Source organism: Pezoporus flaviventris, unplaced genomic scaffold, assembly GCF_033815535.1.
Source record: "Pezoporus flaviventris isolate CSIRO_AGI_PZ_B2104156 unplaced genomic scaffold, CSIRO_AGI_Pfla_v1 ptg000045l, whole genome shotgun sequence".
NCBI lineage: Eukaryota > Metazoa > Chordata > Aves > Psittaciformes > Psittacidae > Pezoporus > Pezoporus flaviventris.
In genome coordinates this window covers 11618816-11639380 of record NW_026892593.1, presented here as the reverse complement: position 1 = coordinate 11639380, position 20565 = coordinate 11618816, and the positions used below count along the sequence as shown (strand labels likewise).

The 20565-nt window shown below is 36.9% G+C and overlaps 1 protein-coding gene and 1 long non-coding RNA gene across 4 annotated transcripts in view; one reads left to right on the top strand and one right to left on the bottom strand.

Moving 5' to 3' along the window:
• Nucleotides 1–20565, bottom strand: part of CPNE8 (copine 8) — a 91321-nt gene that overhangs the window by 29731 nt on the left and 41025 nt on the right. For all 3 annotated transcript variants that reach the window (XM_061467490.1, XM_061467489.1, XM_061467488.1), the window contains exons 7-11: nt 17408–17471; nt 15004–15107; nt 13159–13263; nt 7941–7982; nt 3805–3880 (exon numbers count right to left, since the gene is read on the bottom strand). In XM_061467490.1, coding sequence (XP_061323474.1) covers nt 3805–3880; nt 7941–7982; nt 13159–13263; nt 15004–15107; nt 17408–17471 — 391 coding nt within the window. The remainder of the gene's footprint in view (nt 1–3804; nt 3881–7940; nt 7983–13158; nt 13264–15003; nt 15108–17407; nt 17472–20565) is intronic.
• The window catches only part of LOC133276571 (uncharacterized), a 787535-nt gene that overhangs the window by 763617 nt on the left and 3353 nt on the right, over nt 1–20565 (top strand). The window lies entirely within an intron of this gene.

The following is a 20565-nucleotide window of genomic DNA, read 5'->3' as shown; positions in this document are numbered from 1 at the left end:
TCCATGAGGAATAAAAAACATAGTTCGGTTCAGAGAGAAACTGTGCATGCAAACTGGGTGACACTGGAACTCATGGCGCAAATACAGAAGCTGACCTAAATACTTCAAAAAGCATATTCACAAAACAGAAGGAAGTCTTAAGTATTTACTTTGAGGGACATAAGAGGTCTTGAAATTAAACTACCAGGACGACCATGATTAATTAGCTGGATTTGGATTACATTTGAATCACCCTTGGGAGAAGGAGAACTTGAAAGAATTTCCAATCATGGGATTATGACTGCACCAATGAAGATCTTGCAGCCAGGCGGGTCAGGAGTTTCACCAACCTGGACACATATATGAGTCTAAATTCAGGAATAGGCTCTCCTACCAGAATGGAGGGAGAGGGAACAGAAGTGCAGTTGTCAAGAAAGCTAGTCATGCAACTGCCCCAAAAGCAGCTACAGCCCATATGAATCCACAAGTCATCAGGTGGCATCACATAGCAGAAGCACTTTGTATTATCTGCAGTATAATTTGAAGGCAAATTAGCTGCTAATTTGAAAGAGGAGTTGGTCATACTAGCAAGACTATGTTAAAGGCAGATTTGGTGGAAAAAGCCGATTTTTCCTGTTTTTTTCAGATGGCACATATGAACATTGCTCAAGTTTGGGAGCCTTGGTTATTACTTTCCTGTGGGGAAGGTAGGGGTGAGAGGGGTACGATCAAAATCTTGACCTCTGGTAACACCAGAGATCAAGGATAGAGTCACTAAGGAAATACCAAAAAAGAAATATCCCACGCAAAGTCCCAGGTAGGAGCTGGGAAGGAATACAGGAAAGAAGAAACACTTTTAGACTTTCTAAACAACAGGGGAAAAAATACTAGGTGCCTTATTTTTTTCTTCAAGTACTATATTTGGTCTGCATTATATAAGCCAAGGGTTGAAACTGCTAATGCAGCAAGAGGACCCATTTTATGCTATCAGAACTCCTAGAGAGCACGACTGCTCTGTGTACGATGACACGTTTCAAGAGAGGGCTGCTTTTAACTAGAATAATACTTTGGGTTATCAGACCTAGGAAGGAATGGGCATTTGTACTGTGTTGTGATGACAGCAATCTGTTGCATGAGGATAAGAGCCAGGGTCTAAACCCAAAAGAGTGAGGCTCCAATAACCAAGGCAAAATGAAGGCAATTTCTAGTAGGACGCACTGTCACCTTTCCTATCTTTCCCTCAGGCACCCTGGCAGATACTGTGTTTACCTGGGTTATGTTCATTACTCAACTGATACAAACATTTTGTAAGTTCATTAGAGGAGACTGTAGACTCTTCAAAGTGAAAGAAAGGAAAACACATCTAAACTCAAAACTCGACCATTCCTGTGTTCAATACTATTTGAACACATATATTTATTATATACTATTATAAACTCTGACAGGGACAAAAGATTTCATCAAAAGATCTGTCAAGAGTTACCAGACAGAGATACTGTCTGGAAATTGTAAAAGAAAAAAATGCACACCAAAATAGTCTCTGTATATCACACAGTTCTTTGGGTTCATGACTCTGTGATGTGAAGTACTGAATGTGAACTTCATGTTTGGACTCTTCTAAAGTTCCCCCATCCCCAGTATATAAACACCTTAGGACAATAAATACAGCACAGACTGTACCCTGCCTACACAATAGTTTTCTTGTGTTGTATGAATGCTCATATCCAGAAATGAAAGACGACAAAAATTAGAACAGAAATGAGAGATGAGAGAGACAACAAAACAGTGAAGTTAAAAATAAAGACGACTCTTTGCAAATCTCAGTAAGTGAGGCTATAAAAGCCCTACAGAGCAAAACCTACAGGTACAGCACTTCACCTTAGAGAAACTGAAAGTACGTGGCACAATTCATACACTTTGTCTATGAGCATGTGTGAGATGGAGGGTGCTAAAAACCTTTAACACACATGGCTGGACATGTGCAAATGCAATAACATGTATTTTCACACAGGAGAATACAAAGGTGCCTGAAATACACACATTACTTCCATGTGAAAATTGCTGTTCATGAGTCCTTGCAGGGACTATATGGTGACACCGCTCTAATTAAGCAGACCACTGCTTCCAAACACCACGACTACATCAGTATCATGAGACAACTGAGGGGTTTTGTGTAAATGCACCAAGAATGTCTATCATCAGAACAGTGAATTAGATGCTTAGGTACTAAGCACTAGCTGTGTGCTAAGCACTAGGCTACTGCTGGGTGAAAAAGAAACCGTAAAGTGAAACACAGGGTTTCACACATACACACACAGACAAGAGGTGAAACTTGAAACAATGCACCTTGTTTTACCATGGGAAAGAAAACAATTCCTTTTACAGGAATTCTGGAAGACAACTCCAACAACACAATGCAATAGAGTGCAGACACTTGACACAGTATGTGCCAGTATGCGTACACAGCACAAAGCAGACTTCCTATCTCTGGTCCTAAAAGAAGGATAACCATGTCATGTCAGCAACAGAACTGACCACTAGTAAGACAGCCTAGGCAGAACTTACTAGCTCAGATGCAGCATAATTCCAACTCACCTGTACTGCTTCTAGCTGGGGAGCACATTCACAGTATTTGAAGTTAAGGTACTACACACTGTTACCTACTGAAGACAACGCTGAAGTGATCCAAGTTATGCATAAGATTAACAGGGACTCAAAATGAAAATGAAATTTCTTGGATTTATAAAAAACTGGAGTTTAACACTGCATAATGTAAACTGACACTTCTCAGTAACAAAATAAGTTTTAATTCTCTTCCTCCCATTACCTCTCCTTATTTAACATTTTGAGATATCATGATATACTGCTCATTCAAGACGAAAATTCCTCTGGAATATTAATTTAAAAATGAAGTTTTTAATGCAGGAGTCTTAATGATATTTTTTTCCAGTCAATTTTTTTGTGCCCAAATCTGGTATATTTTTTAAAGGGCTCTGTCCAAAAAAAGAAAGATGCCAAAAATGAGTCCCTTTATGACACTTCAAGTTTATGCATCTTAATTTTTGTTTCCACAAACTCAATGATTGCTTCCGAGAGTAAATTACAACATATTTTGATGCTCAATAAGGTTTGATCTTGGAAAGTTTACTTTTTGGAAAATCCCAATAATCTCAAACTAAATTCAGAAACAAGTCTTAAACTGGGGATTTATTAGACCCAAAAATAAAACTCTACTACAGAATTAACAACTTCCTGTCAATCCCAGTAGCTGGCAGATGTATGAATCCTAAACCAGAAGAGTAATATAAAGGTGGTAACTGACCACAAGAAAAACCCTGCCAATAAATAAGATAAATTCTCTGTCACTTGTAAGCCCTGCGACAAAACTCTAAAGATTCTGAAGTCTGCACTTAAGGTGAAAGGCATTGTGACTTTGCATTTGCTGTAGGAATTGCCAGATATTCCTCAGCTAGGATAAACCAACATATAACACATGTAACAGCTGGCAAAAGAAATAAATGACAAATTGTTCATACACAAGTGGGGGTAACCCAGTATTTTCTCCAAGCATACCAACCCAGCTGCCTGAAGTGCTCTTTTTGCCTTATCACAGCCCAGCATGCATACACACACATGCACACATACCTACTTGTCTCTAAATCTTTTTATGAAACAACACTTTTAGATTCTCTGTTATCGTTTATAAAAGGGAAATGTGAAAACATTCCAAAATTTGATTTTTACAAGTACTGTGCAAATTTGATCAATTTGCCATGAAAACATTGGGAGTGTTCTCACTTATTTCCCGACGCTCAAAGTACTTACCTCATAGACGTTGAACTGAGATTGTCCCCTCGACAATTCTCTGTAACTTGTTGTGAATTCTCCAATGAAATCATGGCTGTATAAAGAAGAAGTTTTCAAATCAAATGCACTGTAAAAATCATGTATTACAGCTATTTACAAAAGAGGGGACAGCTGATATGAACTGGCAAAGAAAGGAGCAATGCCAAAAGATACAATTTGTTAAAAAACCTTTACTTCTTCCTCTGTTGTGTGTTCACTCTATTAGAAATAAAGAGATGAAAAGCTTAAAACTTTCTGATGGCTTCTGCTTAACTTAGCTGCACAATGAGGACTAGGTTGTAAATTAGTCACCTGACCCCAACATAACCTTATGGAATCTGAAAACCAAAGCAGGCTATCAAAAACTATTACCATTTTCTCACTGGATGACCACTGGCACCACAGTGTAAGACTATGTAAGAGAAAGGGAGGTATTACAAGTGTGAAAGGAGTAACTGGAACCAGGAAAGACCATCCCTACCAACTTGTGCAATGTGACACTCAACAGTACTTTTAAGAGGAAGAACCTCTGGGAAGAGAAAGATCTGGGAAGATCTGGGAAGAGAAAAGCAATCCACTGAGGCTAGTCAACTTACAGCATTAGACAACACCACTGGAAAACTTTTGTCCATGAGTGACATATCAGAATACTGAATCAGAGACTCTTAGCACATAGAATAATCACTTGATCCCCATCTCCCTAAATCTTCCCATTTGAGACTGTGCTTTGAAGTGCTGAAAATCACTTCTGGAATTGCATTAACTTTAGATATTTTTTTTTAATCATCTAAAGAAAAAAAAAACCAACAATGGAGGAAAGGCAAATAATCACCAGAAATATGTCAATGCGTAGGGGAAAAGTGCAATAATTTAAAAATTAACTGTCTAGCTGGAGAAAGAGGATGAAGACAGAGAACAAGAAATAAGGTGAGAAAGCCTAGAATCTGAGATTTACAGTCCCTCCTGCAGGGTTTAGATTCTCAGATGAACATTTCGATGGCCCCAGGTTAGCATGGTAATATTTACAGTTTTAAAATTCAAGAAAACACACTTCCGTGTAACAGATCATAAATATCAAGTCTGCAAAATGGCTTTTGCACCATGTATGTAAGTAGCAATTTCTCTGAAATTAAGTGAAAAAGCCTTCAGAGAGAAATAAAAACATCAGAGTATTGTCGATGTCCCGATGCGAAGCTGCACATCATCCTATTCTTTCCTTCTGCAAAACTTGTCTGCATGCACTTTCCTGATAAGGACACTCCACAAAAAAGTCTGTTTCACACAAATGGACTTGTCCAAAGTAACAAAAACAACTTTTGTGACTTCTTTTAGTATCAAATATTTTGGATTTGACACAGCTCTTAGAAGCCATAAAAGGGATCATCTAGAACAAGTGGTTCACATTTTCACAATTTTTGTGCAAAAACTGTTTTGAGGCAAAGAAATGTTTACTAATTGTGTTAATGTTACAAAGGCCCTATATTACTGTTACTCAAGAAAGTTTAAGTGATGTTTGAATAAATGAGAGCTAGGAATATACAATTACTCTTATCAGTGTAACTCATGAACATGACAGTAAGCAGCTCCACACACAAAGCACCCTGGAATCACTTTTTCAAAGCACAGATACCACAGAATGGGGAAAAAGCAAAAAACCCCTGCAAGTCAGGACTTGAGGTCAGGCAAGTCAAGATTCAGAAATCAAGTATATGCACAGTAACGCTGCCTTGCTGACTGCAGAATAACCTGCAATACTCAGCATAAACTGCTTTGCTATCTAGCAGGCTCTCTGACGACCCTTCAAAGGTTGTTTCTGCCCACTCTGCACACCTCTGGAGCAAACAAATTCAGCATAACAAGGTGACTAGTGCAACAACAGCTTATGAACAGTCCATCAAACATGGAAATTAATGTAAACTAAGTAACAGCAGCACTGTACAAAAAATTGATAGACTAATTCTTGAGAGGGATTCACTTCAGATACATTTGGCAATGTCAAAGTTAAATTACGCACTTAGGTTCTTTGCTACAATCACTAGTAAGTCAGAGGCCCCATGAACTGGCAATTTATTCCAGTTAGGATGGATTCAATCAGACCATTTTTCCCTGTAAGCTACTGAAGTAGCTTAAATGATTAGTCCAATCTAGTTGTCTGATTTTCACATTGTCTGAAGTTACATGAGATGAGTGCTGTCTCATCTTTCTGAGGAACTGAACATGTAAGATGTCAGTGTCCTGCTTGCTTCTAAATGCAAATAGGTAGAAAGAAAAAGGAAAAAAAAGTCGCACAGTTAGAGTAAGAAGGAGTATATGTGAATAAGTATCCTTCACTTTTTGGGTTTTTTAGATATTGATATTATAAGTATTCAGAGTGGGAGGTAAGCAAAAGCAGATAATATTTCAAACTGTTTGGGGACGTGTAGAGGCTAATTACTGCCTAAATTGCACAGTATGTTGAAGATTTCACTCAGAATTGCAGCTACATAATACTATTTGTCAGATTTCTTCATTTTCTTTTTAATCATACCTCAGATTGTGATTTTTGATGAAATGGGACAGCACATGGAATTTGATACCTTAATAATAAATAATCTTTGCCTTTTATTAAATTGGTAATATAATTCAATTGTTATTGTTACATTATTAAAAAATATTGCAGTTTATACATAAAAGTATAAATATGTCACTTTTTTAAGGATTTGGCAAATCTGACAAATGAAAGATGTCAATAGAAATTCATCATTACAGTGATGAAGTGATTTTTTTGCTAATATGGCTTTGTTAATTTAAATCCTTGTATTTTTCATTGCCAAATATGTTATTTTGTCTCTCCAGGGAGTAGCTAATCAAGAAGGATGAACTTGCATTAGAGGTATTTATAGAAGGTATAAATGTGAGAAGAATGCTTATAAACCAACAGGCTACATGACGGAACCAAGAAGATGAAGGTATAAACTGAGAAGGCTGAAACTGGTTTTTGACCTTGTCAGCAAGGAAATGTATGGCAGCACATGATAAATTTGCCTATTATGATTACAAGATCTGTTGGGCCACAGAAGCACAGTATCATTAGCTGTAACACTAGAAGGAAATTGCATTAGCAATATTGAAGACATTACTGTATAATAAATAATATACTCTGAAAAATACAAACAGAAATGCATATCCATACAGTAAAAGATGTAAATTAAGATTAATAGGAAATATTTAAGACAGGCCAACTGAAAGATAAATAGAAATCAATATATTCTTTTATTGCATACAAGTTCTAGTACCATGATTTATGAGCAAAGTTTCTAACCAAAGTATTAAGAGACAAGCTCAAACATTTTTAAATGGTTATCCATCCAATCTGATAAAAAAATAATTCTATCTAGTTTGTCAAAGTAAAGGCAATTTGAAAGCCTAATTTCTTCAGAAAAAAAGCCACACTCAGTACAGATATAGCAAGCTTGAATAATAACAGATAGCCTTTCTTGAATTTAGCAACAGAAATGCCAAGTATATTCTACCATCCTCTTTCTAGCAATGGAGTGATTTAAAACCCAGGTCTTTCAACTCAAGAGTTTAGAACCACATTTTGATGAAGACAGGCATGGAAATGAACATTCAAACCCAACCTGAATGATGATAATTAATAGGTAGTTTCCACATTGCAATATCTAAGCAACCATGAAAGAGCAATTGCAGGTTTATGCATTTTATCACACTTGAAAAGCAATGCTTTATGAAGCAGTGGTTTAAGCAAAATAACACAGATTACAAAACATGTTATGCCTCCCTTCATATCCACACATTAACTGATAACATGAGATTCACAAAACTGATTTTACAGATCACAAAGCATTTCATCTTGCTCGTTCCATGTATGAAGATACAATACCACGTTTGAAATAGGCTTACAACTGCAAAACAAAACAGAACTGTAGCATAGCAAAACTTTTTATCCAGTACCTGTACCTTTAAATATTGATAAATACATTCTCTAGTCCTATTCTGGCCACTGTGTATTTATACATTTTAAAACATGTGCATAAATGTATAAATATATACAGGCTAACCTATTTATTAAGCATGGCTAACTGTACAGCTTAACAATAGAATTAATGTCTTACCTTCCGTCTCTATCCCAATCATACACTTCTATTTTAATTGTCCTGAAAAAATAGAAAACACAACCAATTAAAATATATATTAAAATGTACCAGGATTACCTTTAATTGTACTTTAATAGCATATGGGTGTAACAATTGTGCCAAATCCAGAAGGCATAATTTTCTAGTCATTTCTCATGGGGTAGAAAATAGCAAGACACTCAGGTTACTCAACGTACCTTCATAAATTAGAAGTAAAATACAGTGGAAACTAAAGGAACAATGTGAGTTTAACCAATATATTTTTACCTCCAGAAGCTCTGAATTTTCTGTGGGATTTGTTGTTTTTTTTAATAAATGATTTTTTAAACCTAAAGTATTATCAATGTTTTTAAGAACAGTAACTATCTAGGACTTATTGTGAAGGTTTCTTTGGTACATGCCTGGAAAAGGGGTATCTACTGGGGGGTAATAACATCTTACAAAAAAAGTAATACATTTGAGAAGTGTGCAGAGATTGAGAGGGCCTTTATAACACAAAATCATTAAGCAGCAAAGTACAGATGAAAAGCAATGTTCACAATACAAAGCAAATACAAAGTAAAGCACATTTAAAGCAAAAAAAAATTCTAATCTATAAATATTGGTTCCTAAATGAAAGTAAGTATTCCAGAACACAATAAAACTTCAATTTTGTAGACAGTATTAACCTTTCCTAAACACTGTGCAGTGATGGAAAAAAAAGCTGGTGAGATCCACCCAAAATTTTGTGAAGGCATTGTCTGTCTGTGTGTTCAGATGGAAGAATTCGTAGTTCTTTACAGACTGCACTCTTCCCCTCTTAAAATCCCCTCTAGCTCTCAATAGAGGAGGAGGCTGCTTGGCCAACTGACCAAAGAGGACACAAAAGTGCAGCATAACTTTCTTTTTTTTTAATTCCTATAAAGCCAACAGGATAGTTATTTAGTGCTTTCATTGGACTACACTAGTTAACCATCAGATTATACGACATAACCATAACTCTGGTTCCTTGGAATGAAATGGGACAAGCAGCCTGTGCGATGTGGGGAGAACATAACAGACACCGGCTACCAGTTCTTCCCAAACTGCCAGATTGCCCTGGACAGTGTGGGAATACTCATCCTCCTCTTAGTGAGTAAGGAACTGGTGGGCAAGCTGCAAATGGAAGATGAATGTGGAGATGAACTCTTTCCCTATGAGTGAAGTGAACCTCTAAGGACAGCTCTAACTATTTTTGCTTCAGGGATGGCTGGAAACACACAAAAATTTCCCACGTAAAGGATCAATCTTATTTTACATACTTACTTGAAGAGCAGATTTCTTAAAATGCAAATACTATAAAGCATATTATCATCAGCATCAGTAATGAAACAGGAAGCATATCAGGATGAAGACAGTTTACGGTTTTATTTATCTCCCTTTACTAGAGAAAGAGCATATATAAATTCAGCAATTAGTACTAATGAATCCTATCTGGCCTAAAGTGAACTGAACATGGGATAGAAAAATAACACCTCCAGATTTTCTATTTTTTAACCAACAGCTTGCTTACTTCTATTCTTCAGAACAGTTTCACATGAAGTGATTAGGTCTGTGGTATTAATAGATGAGACAGGAATTCAAGCAATGACATTATAATTTGCTTCCACGGAAGCTGCTCCTCATTCTTCCTATGAAATACATTTGAATATGTGTTGAATAATTTTCTTTACAAGGAAGGGACAGTTTTGGGAAAAGGTTGATCGACAGTTGATACTATGTGCACGAACAAATTCATGCCTGGGTTTTCATTTTTTATAATATTACAGAAGAGGCAAAGGATTTGCTTTGTCTGGATGTTTCTCTTTTCAACTCAAATTTAATGTCTCTGACCACACCATTTACTACCTTTTACCCCTCTTCTAGAATTTCAGTTTGGGGTTAAGTCACCTTAGAATGAAAACTGATTATTCTTTGGAATGAAGTCAAGACCAGCTCCAAACCTTCTCTATCCCACCAAGTATCTGACCCGTCAAAGGAAACATTTAATTTGAAGGATCTTCAAATATGTAACTTCATAGAAGCAATTCTTCCTTGAATAGCTCCTCTTTCCTGAAATTTATTTCATACTAAAGGCATTGATCACAGATCTTGAGTTTACCTATTTTGCATGACATGCAAGGTATTAAAAGGACTTTCAAATCTTCAAATACTGGTATTTTACCATTTCTACACTACTATTTTATCTTAAATGGCATGGTTTAAAAAAATCTTTAACTTTAAAAAAAAAAAATCAAGGTTAGAGAATGTTTGGGTTTGGATATTTGTGTCTTCAAAACTTTATGCAGAAAATAACAGTGTGTGCTATTTGAGAGCCCAAAACAATTGAATCAAAATTATTTTTTCTATCCAGGCTATTCTGCACTGCCGTTTTTATTTCTGTTTGGTGTTGGGGCTGTTCAGCCTGGAGAAGAGAAGGCTGTGTGGTAACCTTACAGCAGCCTTCCAGTACCTGAAGGGAGCCTACAAGGATGCTGGAAAGGGATTCTTCATCAGGAACTGTAGTGATAGGACAAGGGGTAATCGGTACAAACTTTAACAGGGGAAGTTCAGGTTGGATGCAAGGAAGTTCTTTACTTTGATGGTGGTGAGGCACTGGAATGGTTTGCCCAAAGAAGTGGTAAATGCTTCATCCCTGGCAATGTTCAGGTCAGGTTGGATGGGGCTTTGAGAAACCTGGTCCAGTGGAAGATGTCCCTGCCCGTGGCAGGGGGTGGGATCTAGATCATCTTTGATGGTCCCTTCCAACCCAAACTGTTCTATGATACTGTGATTCTATGAGTAAGTATTCTCATGAGAAAAGGAGACTTCGTCCAGACCTGTGACATTCCCTATATGTTTGACATCTTGATTCTGTAATGTGAATGAGAATCATTAAGTAGACTCATGTAGTAGTCATGTCTCAGGCATTCCAGTATGAGAGACGAGAGTAAATGGTCAGAACTTGAATTTCTCAAAAATACCATATGCAGCCATTTTTACTTCTGGCTTTATTTTCAAGAATAACGGAACACAAACCTCATCTTCTTTCCCAAGAAATATTGGTTTCTACCAAAATTTGGTCATTTTCTATGACTGAAGAGCAGCAGGGTGTATTTATGTTTAAGGAAGATATAATGTGATGTACTAGCTGACAGATGAGTTGCCCAGAAACAGAAGCTGTTGGCCGTGACAAAAGCTCTTTTCCTTTGGTATTCATTTTGGAACAGATATTTTCTCTGTACCACAAGACAGAAATGCGATGACAGTGTCCAAGCTGCCCAAATGTTGCTACAAATGAGGAAGGACATGGTTTCACAGATGATATAACTTGAGAGTGAGTAGTTTAGGTTTGATTCTGACTAATGAGAATTGTTTGCTAATCTGGAAGAAGAAACTGGTTTGATCTAAGTTGATCCCTTCCAAATTAAACCATTCTATGATTCTATGATCATACATAAAATAAAGCAAAGATCTGGTAGAATACCCTAAAAAGGTCCATTCCCTCCCAAAATGATAAATTAATACCACTTTCCTGGGGGAAAAAAAAAAAAAAAAAAATATCAAAAGTCAACTAGCTTCTGACTTTTTAATAAGCCATTTATAAGACAGAGCTTTATGACTGCGAAAGCACTCTACTTAGTCTAGTGTATATAAGCACTTTCTAGTGTCCTGCTTCTTCATATTGACTACTGAGATTGTCAGTTGATTCAAGAGTTGATTTGTTTATCCTCGGGCATTAGCTAGTAAATTATAAATTCAAGGAATGCTTCCCTGGAAGACTTGGTTTTCATGGTAACCAATTAAAATAATTTTAGTGTCTGTTTCATGGAATAATTAGCTTGATAAAATAATGCAATGGAGTTATGATATGGTAAAATCATGTTGTACTACAGTAACATAAAGTCCACATGAAGGAATGGCAATCATGTATATGGAAGCTGAAAATAAAAGCTGAGGTAGAGAAGCAACTACTTAAATTACAGATTAAAGACACTCACAGGAAAATTATCAATTTAAGCAAAATCTTACTTAAATTCCTTACACGCAGTAATATATTTCAACAAAGGATTTGGCTTCTGCTGCTTGAAACATTAGCTCATGTTTAACAGAATTCAATACTGAACCTTTTTGTATTTTAATCAATAAGATAACATACCTTTTGCCTCTGAAGTACCCAGACAAGTGCATTTTACATCTCTTTTATCTTTCACACAGTCTACATAAAGGTGAACTGAACCTTAGCACACCTATCTACTACATTCAGCTTATGTATTATGCATATTTTTATTCTAGTCTTCAAACATTTTCTTCATGATTTTAAACTAAATATTGCACTCGAGACTGCCAAAAGCATTATGACTAAGTGAAAAATTTATACTTTCTCAGAGTCTTACTTAAAATAATTCCAGTACTCCAGATTTCAAGTAGCAGAGATAGATAAACCACCAGAAATTTAACTGGGTACTTAATATATTAACACCAACACTTGAATGTATTTCAAAAATGTGAATGGTAACAACAGAGCAAGAAGTCATCAATAGGAAGCTAAACACTTTTCATGCTTATATTGCTGTAAGTTAGCATGTCCATGTTTTAAGGAGTCTAAAAATATCCACCATTCCCCAAATTAACTATTTTGCTTGTTACTGTTGGGGAAGGATTGATTAAAAACATGGTATTATTATGATTATAACCATCCAAAAGTGGATCCTTTTGCATGGGATCACAGAAAACTTCAAATTTGAAGATGACAATTACCTTCTGCATTTCCCATCTACTTACCTTATATATTTTAAACACTTTCATTTATCAGCATCCTCTGACATTACAATGTCACAAAAGGAAGACAGATCACCATTATTTTCCATTGAAACATTATTAAAAATACTGTGCACACTAGGAACAGTGACCACTCTTCAAATTAGTCTTTTAATTCTTAATCACACCATAGAGAGCAAAGCATTTTTTTCCAGAAATCACCACTAACATCTCCTACAGAGTTACTATATTGGCTTTATTTTATTAAATTCTTTAATGCGATGAATGGCTTTGAACACATATTATCCTTTCAAAATTGTGATTAAATAACCTTAACAGCATCAGGAACTGAACTGCATAGAAAAACTCACATGGAAAAAAACACATGAGCTGGGGGGGAAGAATTGTGTATGCTAAGAAAGTTTAACCTAGAGCTTACCGGTCATAGTCTCCATTACACAGTGCTCTGACAGAAATCTTGAAAGCCTGCCACACTGGATTTAATGTATTTTTTATGACTTCAGTTTTGTGGCAGATTGTAAAACTGTAATAAAAAAAAAATAAATTGGAATTTATTTACTTTTTCTTTTGTGTCATCAGACACGGAATCTCTATTCATTTGCACAATGTCCAAATAGAATTTAAGACAACTAAAAAAGAAATGCAGTGACATCAGAGAGGAGGAAGAACTGAGGACAGATGGGGCTGAGACAGATTACACACCATGGTGCTCAACAACTTTAAACCTAAAATGTTTTTACCCAAAACTTTAGCAAGATTTACAAGTATTCAGTGAGTTATTTCAGGCAAAAGCAGCCTCCATCCTGCTTATTTAAACAGGCCTTGTACAGCCAGGAATCCGTCACAGATCCAGAAAGAAAGCGGTCTGGTACAGATTCAGAAATGGAGCCAAGGGTGTCACGGCTTTCTGATTCTTGTTCCCCATTTTATGTCTATGATTTTTTAACCAGGGCTGTCTCAGGTAAAACCTTCAAGGCTCCGTAAGACCCTATGATCACCTTCTCTCAGGCTTTCTCTAAATAATGCAAAATTAAAATACATGTTTTAAATCCTTGCCTTGGGACTGAATTGCTCAAAAGAAAACAGGAGGCAAGGTCACTGGTGAAATCACTACTGAAATTCTACATACAGATGTGACTAAAGCTGTCCTGTAAGGGAATATCTTCTTTATGTTCCAAAGGCCTGTTTTTATCCTGGCTATGGCTCAGAAGACATGCCTGAAGCTGAGACAGAAAAGTGAGCATCCTTCTGACCACTGCTGGATTCAGGAGACCAATAAAGACCCAGTGGCTCACCACTCATGTCTTGGAAGGAAGTGGAAAAGCACGGCACTCAAGGCCAAGAGAAACTGCATATACCAGCACTCTCAGTGAATGCCCAGAGAAATTCCACTAATGACCTTAATGCAACTCACAAAAGAGCCCTAACTCCTCCAGGCTCACAATTTAAGATATTCAGCGCTTATTAAGGAAGTTGTTTCTATAATCTGCCTCCGAGAGGAAAAGAGCAGGGAAGAGACACACAGACCCATACATAGGTTTATGTTAACACCTGTTCCAGCTAAGCTACTCAAACAAGTAATATCATATATGTCTAGCCTGTGGTTTGATAGGAAGTTATATGTGACGACTACCAGCTTCCAAGAAAAACTGCCAGCAGACCTCCCGCGGAAGTAGTATGTTTACCTGAAGTTATCACATCAAGTCTTAGCAGCAGAACAGGACAGATTAATCTACTTTCACAAATTAAAGCATAAATGTAGCAAACAGCCACTTACTTGATTAAAAAAAAAAAAAAAAAACAAACCAAACAAATAAATATCTATTTAAGGTATTTTCAAATTCTATTTCCTAGAAGTCTGACAAAAGATAAAAGATGTTTCCAAATTTGCAGTATCTTTTTATCTAAAACAATTTGTAAGGATTAATATATTCTGCAGCTACAATTTTCTTTGAGAATTCTATTTAACATTAAATGCACACTTTTCCTAGCAAAAGTAACACTATTTTACTATTTTTATTACAATTAATTTTCATAGTGCTCTATATTTATCACACATTTAACTCTTAAAACCCTGAGCCGCAATATTTGATCTATTTGTCATAAGTTTTATTCCTGTACTGCATAATTTTATATACTTAAATCCAACAAACATGATAAAAGAAACATTAATCTGACACATAAAAAATTAAAACTATATTACCATCTGCAAATAAGTAAATTGCCTACTGTTTAGCAGCAGAAATACTTAACAGGCATCTACCTGCCATCTTCGTTGCTTCGATGAAATACGAGGAAAGGATCAGATTTGCCAAAAAAGTCCTTCTTGTCTAGTTTGTTCGCACAAAACTGCATTAAAACTGAATCCTGAAATGGGTAATATAGAAAAATTACATACAGCATGCAGTTTATTACACTAAAATAGAAAAGTAAAATTTGCTAATAACCATGTAAATAGAAAACAAAATAATGAGAGTATGTGTCTTCTAGATGCCCTCTACATATTTGCGTTCCTGCCACATCCTTTTAGTGCAGTTTGAGCTGCTGGAACCAAGAATTCTTCTGTAGCAGCTGCAGAGGACAGGTAAATTTCTGCGCTAAACGCCTCAGGACATTTCCATTATTTTCTGACATGCAAAATTGCAGCCTCAAGGAAATAGATGCACAGGCAAGGAAGGCATAATAGAATTAATGTTAGAAACTCCAGTGAGACATGAGTAAGCCTCATCTCTTCAATGACTGGAACCTGCAGCTGTCTGCTCCTGCTGTCTGTAAAGCAAGTGGCTTAGTAGCTTGCTATTAAGAGTCTTAAAGCTTCCAGAAAATGAGCCTGAACATACAAAATACACCCCTTCTGGTGACAAACAAGGAGAAAAGTTTCTTTGCTGTGGGCAGGTTAAGCGATAGTCACACACAGTTCATGTCTTTGGGTAGAGTCAAGAACGTGAGGATTATAAATGCAAAGATAAATCTGCAGGCTCACCTGCTAACTGGAGCAGGGTCTGCTGGAAGACTGGTCTACAGGTGTAATAGCAGCAAGAGGAAGACTAAGGAAAATATGGGATCAGCACTGAGTGCGGCAGGGGACCAGGTGACAAAGGACATGGAAAAGTGTTTCTCACAGCCTTCTATGCCTTGGCTAGAAAACCAAATGAACATGAACCTCACAGAGTTCCACAGAGGGAAATGCCAAGTACTGCACTTGGAGAGGAATAACCCCACTGCAGGCTGTGGGACACACAGCTAGAAAGCAGCTTTTCAGGAAAGGACTAGCAGGTCTTGGTGGGCACCAAGCTGAACAATGTGCCTTTGGCAACAACGGTGGCAAATGGCCTCCTGGACTGCATTGGGAGAAGTGCTGACAGAAAGCTGAAGGAAGTGACACAGCACTGGTGAGGCCACTCTAAGGGACTGGACCATCTTTCATATGGTAAGAGGCTGACACCTGGAATTATTTAGCCTGAAAAACAGAAGGGATCTTACCAATCTGTATAAACAGCTGCTGGAAAGGAGTAAACAGACTCTGCTTAGTCTATGAAGTGGAAGAACAAGTGGTAGTAAGTGCAAATTGAAGCACAGCAAATTCCATTTAAATACAAGAAAAAAATTTTTTGCTGTGGCTGTGGCAAAACACTGAAACACAGAGACTATGGAGTCTGCTTGGATGCATTCAAAACCCGACTGCACAGAGCCCCAAGTAACCTGCTCTATGAAGAGCAGGAAGGTTGGACTAAGCAATCTCCCAAGGTCTCTTCCAATTTCAGCAATTCAGTGATTCTAAAAATCTTTGCTATTCTGAATACGAGCTATAAATGTTTGGTAAAAAAAAAACGCAGAAGATCAAATGAGAATTATTCAAATTAATGAATAAACCTAGGTAGAAAAATATCTCAATAAAAGTATACAAGAGATGGTGATAGACTGCGTGAGAGGGTGTGCACATGAAAGAGCATGACAGGCAATGCAAAAGAGAGTGCAAGAGAGAGACCGAGTTCCAAATTCTTCACAAGTTCCCTTCACTGATTTTGAACTAGTCATCATGCATGTAAAATCTGAGTGGGGTGAACATGGAAGAACATGTGGACCTTGGAAGGCACCCAGTATTTGCCTTCTTAAAAGGGAAAGAAAAAAACCAAACCTGTTCTGATTATGGATTCTATCACATATTTGTGGTTTTTAAATAGTTTGTTACAACTGGGATAAAAATGCTCATCTTGGAGCATAAACCCAGAATATTGGGAAAAAAAATCCTCACCATGTCTTTCCCCTTCACCAGCCAAATTCCTCACTGCCTTTTAATTATAAGGTTAAAAATCCCAAATTTTACTTTGATGTTCATGTAATGTTCCCTTCCATAATGGAAATATAATTCCATTCCTGAAACAAATAGATCTTTATTAAAAATAATAAAAGTAACGGATTAAAATATGATTGATTACTTGGGCAAATAAAGATTAAAGAGTCATCTAAGAATCAAAACCTTGATCCTGATGCTTTTTTCTGCTGCTTCTACCTAAAACTAAGAGTAATTCATAGGAAAAAGGTACTCTAAATTCTGTATGTCACAAAATGTAAACTTCTACATCACGTCTTTGAGAATCTGGTGCTGCGTAAATCACAAAATCATTATCATTTAATTTTTCAAAAAGTAATGAACACATACTTACTCGACAACAGCCTAGTTCCTCTGCTGTTACTATGACTGTCCCACATTTCTTCCCAGGAATTCCTCTGCAAGAACATACAACTACATCACCTCAGTTCCTTGATATCATTTATGAAAGTTACAGCTCATACAGATAAACACAAGGGAAGCTTTCAAGTCACAAAACTGCTGACATGCTGTGCAATTTCCCTTTTTGACACTTGTCCTGTGTAAAAAAGTTGATTTATCCTAAGTGAATTGGTACACGAGTTGTGTATTTATTCTAACTAGCAAGAAACAAATCAGTTTAATTTTTAAAGGAAATAGCATAAAAAGCTGAATGGGATGAAATGACAATACCAGAATCTTATTTTTTTGCCCTCCCACTGATACTTTATTTAAAGATGACTCTACAACTTACTGATTTGTGAAAAGCACCCTTTTGCAAATTTTCTTTAAACAAAATACCTAAAAAATATTTAAAACTATACACCAGCCTGAATTGTTTATGAAGACACATAATAACCTCACCATATCAGATACAGTAGTTGCAACATAGATTATAATTCACCTAGACAGCCATTAAAATCATGCTGCTGCAACACCAGAAAGCACAAAACAGATCCTTACATAAAGAACTACACAGGAACAGAAAAGCCACACATAATCTGACAGCATTCAGTGCCAGCAGCTTTTTTTTGAGGAGAGAGGGGCATGGCAGTGGGAAATGCACATACTGAGATGCAACTTTTTGCATGACGCTGTATTATAAATGAGTAGTTTGCAATATCCAAACCTCTATTAGTGTGTCCGTTACCACACACCTTGGGGACTACTTGTAGATCCTCTTTTCCAAAACTAATGCTATTTCTTAGGCTGATTTTTAGTTCAGAGTTTTAGTTCAGATATTGAACATAATTACTGATTTGAATAAAAATACTTTCCAAGAAGACATTTAGGTAAAATTACATTTTAAAATTGTATTTCTTTTTTTCTAAAAGAACTAGAGGGCACTCCTGTTCTTCTGTTAAGACAAGACATTAATATAAACATCTACTTTTGTTCTTATTTTGCTTGTTAATTTCCTTAATTCTTCTGAAATTTTGTACAATGCTCTACAACTCTCATTAAGTGAGATTTAGCTAGACTTACCAAGACTGTGGTATAATAGAGAACCGGTGGGAAAATAGTTCTTAGAAGCAGATAAAAATTAGGAGCAAATCCTGATGCAAATTTCTGCAAGCTCACTGAAACTCCTGTTTAGAAGTTGATTTTTAAGTCTATAAGTGTTGTGGTTTAAGCCCAGCCGTAATTCTGAACCACAGAGCTGTTCTCTCACTCCCCCCCTTCCTCCCCCTCCCCCCCCCCCCCCCCCCCCCCCCCCGAGGGATGGGGAGGGAGAATTGAAAGAATGTAACTCCCACCGGTTGAGATAAGAGCAGTCCAGTAACTAAGGTATAACACAAACCACTGCTGCTGCCACCAATGATAATAATGATAAGGGAAATAACAAGGGAAGAGAATACAACTGCTCACCACCTGCCGACAGATACCCAGCCCGACTGAGCAGTGATCTAAGCCCTTCGGGTAACTGCTCCCACTTTATATACTGGGCATGACGTGCTGTGGTATGGAATACCTCTTTGGCTGGTTTGGGTCAGGTGTCCTGTCTCTGCTTCCTGTCGGCTTCCCCTCCTCCCTGGCAGAGCATGAGACTCACAAAGTCCTTGGTCAGAGTAAACATTACTGAGCAGTAACTAAAACCACCGGTGTTATCAGCACTGTTCCCAGGCCGAAAGTCAAAAACACAGCACTGCACCAGCTACTAAGCAGAAAAAATGACTGCTACGGCTGAACCCAGGACAATAAGGAACACACAAAGAAATGCTGCTCCTTAGCCACTGCAATCATTTGTCAGTCATCAGAAGTGCACATGACTGCTCTCCTGGACCTCCTCAGTGCTGCATGGTAAATCTGAATTTCACAAGGAAAACAGTGGATAGGGAAACTATTCAAGGTTTGTTGTGAAATTTTAAATGACTATTCATATACACACAAAACTTCTGGCATTCTTCCATTTAATGTGGCATGACATAGAGTACAATCCTTTACGACCGAATCAGAGAACTTTCTTCAAACAACAGGAAAAATAATCTGGACATTACAAATATTACATGGTACAATTCACGGTTTTATCAGCTTCTTCAATTCATAAGGTTTTATATCTTCCACTCTTCTACGGGTCAGGAGTGAAAATTACCCATTTTAGCCTCTGTAACAATGGGATATTGAAATTGAAATCTCAGATTTTCAAAAGATAAAAAAGCTGCATTTTTTCTTTTGAACAGTACTTCTTGAAGCTTCAAAAACTTCTGAAATGTTGTAGTAACAGCAGTACGGAAACCACTTACTTGGTAATATTGCCCAACCCCAAGAGATACATATGTCTGCAATTATCATTCTGAAGGACTGGGGAAACTGGAGAGGCAATCCCCTGAAGATATTTAGGTGGGTATGGGTAGGCAAAAAAAAAAGAAAAAGGAATTCTTGGTAGTTGAGTAGATGTGAAAAGTAGATGTGAAAAGTAATATCTAAAAGCAACCTAGGGTAAGCTTCAGCTTCATGTATCTCCAAGGTTCTTAAGGACACATGCCTTATAAAGGAAGGATAATATTGCCACTGATGGCTGGCACAGCAGTGAAATGCTTAACTGAGGATAGCACAGAATTTCTCTACAGAACAGAAAGTTCCCACTATTCAGGAACTAAAAATTCTATCAAATGACCTCTACAGTTTGTGACACTATTAAGTACGATCTTTGAATGCTTGTCTTGAGACTACAAGCATAAAAGAAGTGCTGGACCATTTGCAGACACTAAAGAGTTTGTTCTCTTATGAATTCCCTTACAAACTATTCATTAAGGAAAATATCCTCAAGTACAAAGTCAGCACCCTGAAAAAAACTTCAGTGGTCACAGATCAGCCAAATGGCAAGACCTTTAAATAGCAATAATGCCTTCTGAGAATATCAAAATAATTTTAAACTGGTCTTATCACTGCATGAAAATACACTACTTAGAGATTCAGCAATACAGACCAGTTCTTCCCATTGCCACAGAAATATTGACTAATATTACCTTGAAGATGAGCATGTAAGAGTTCCACCTGTTTAAACCAAGA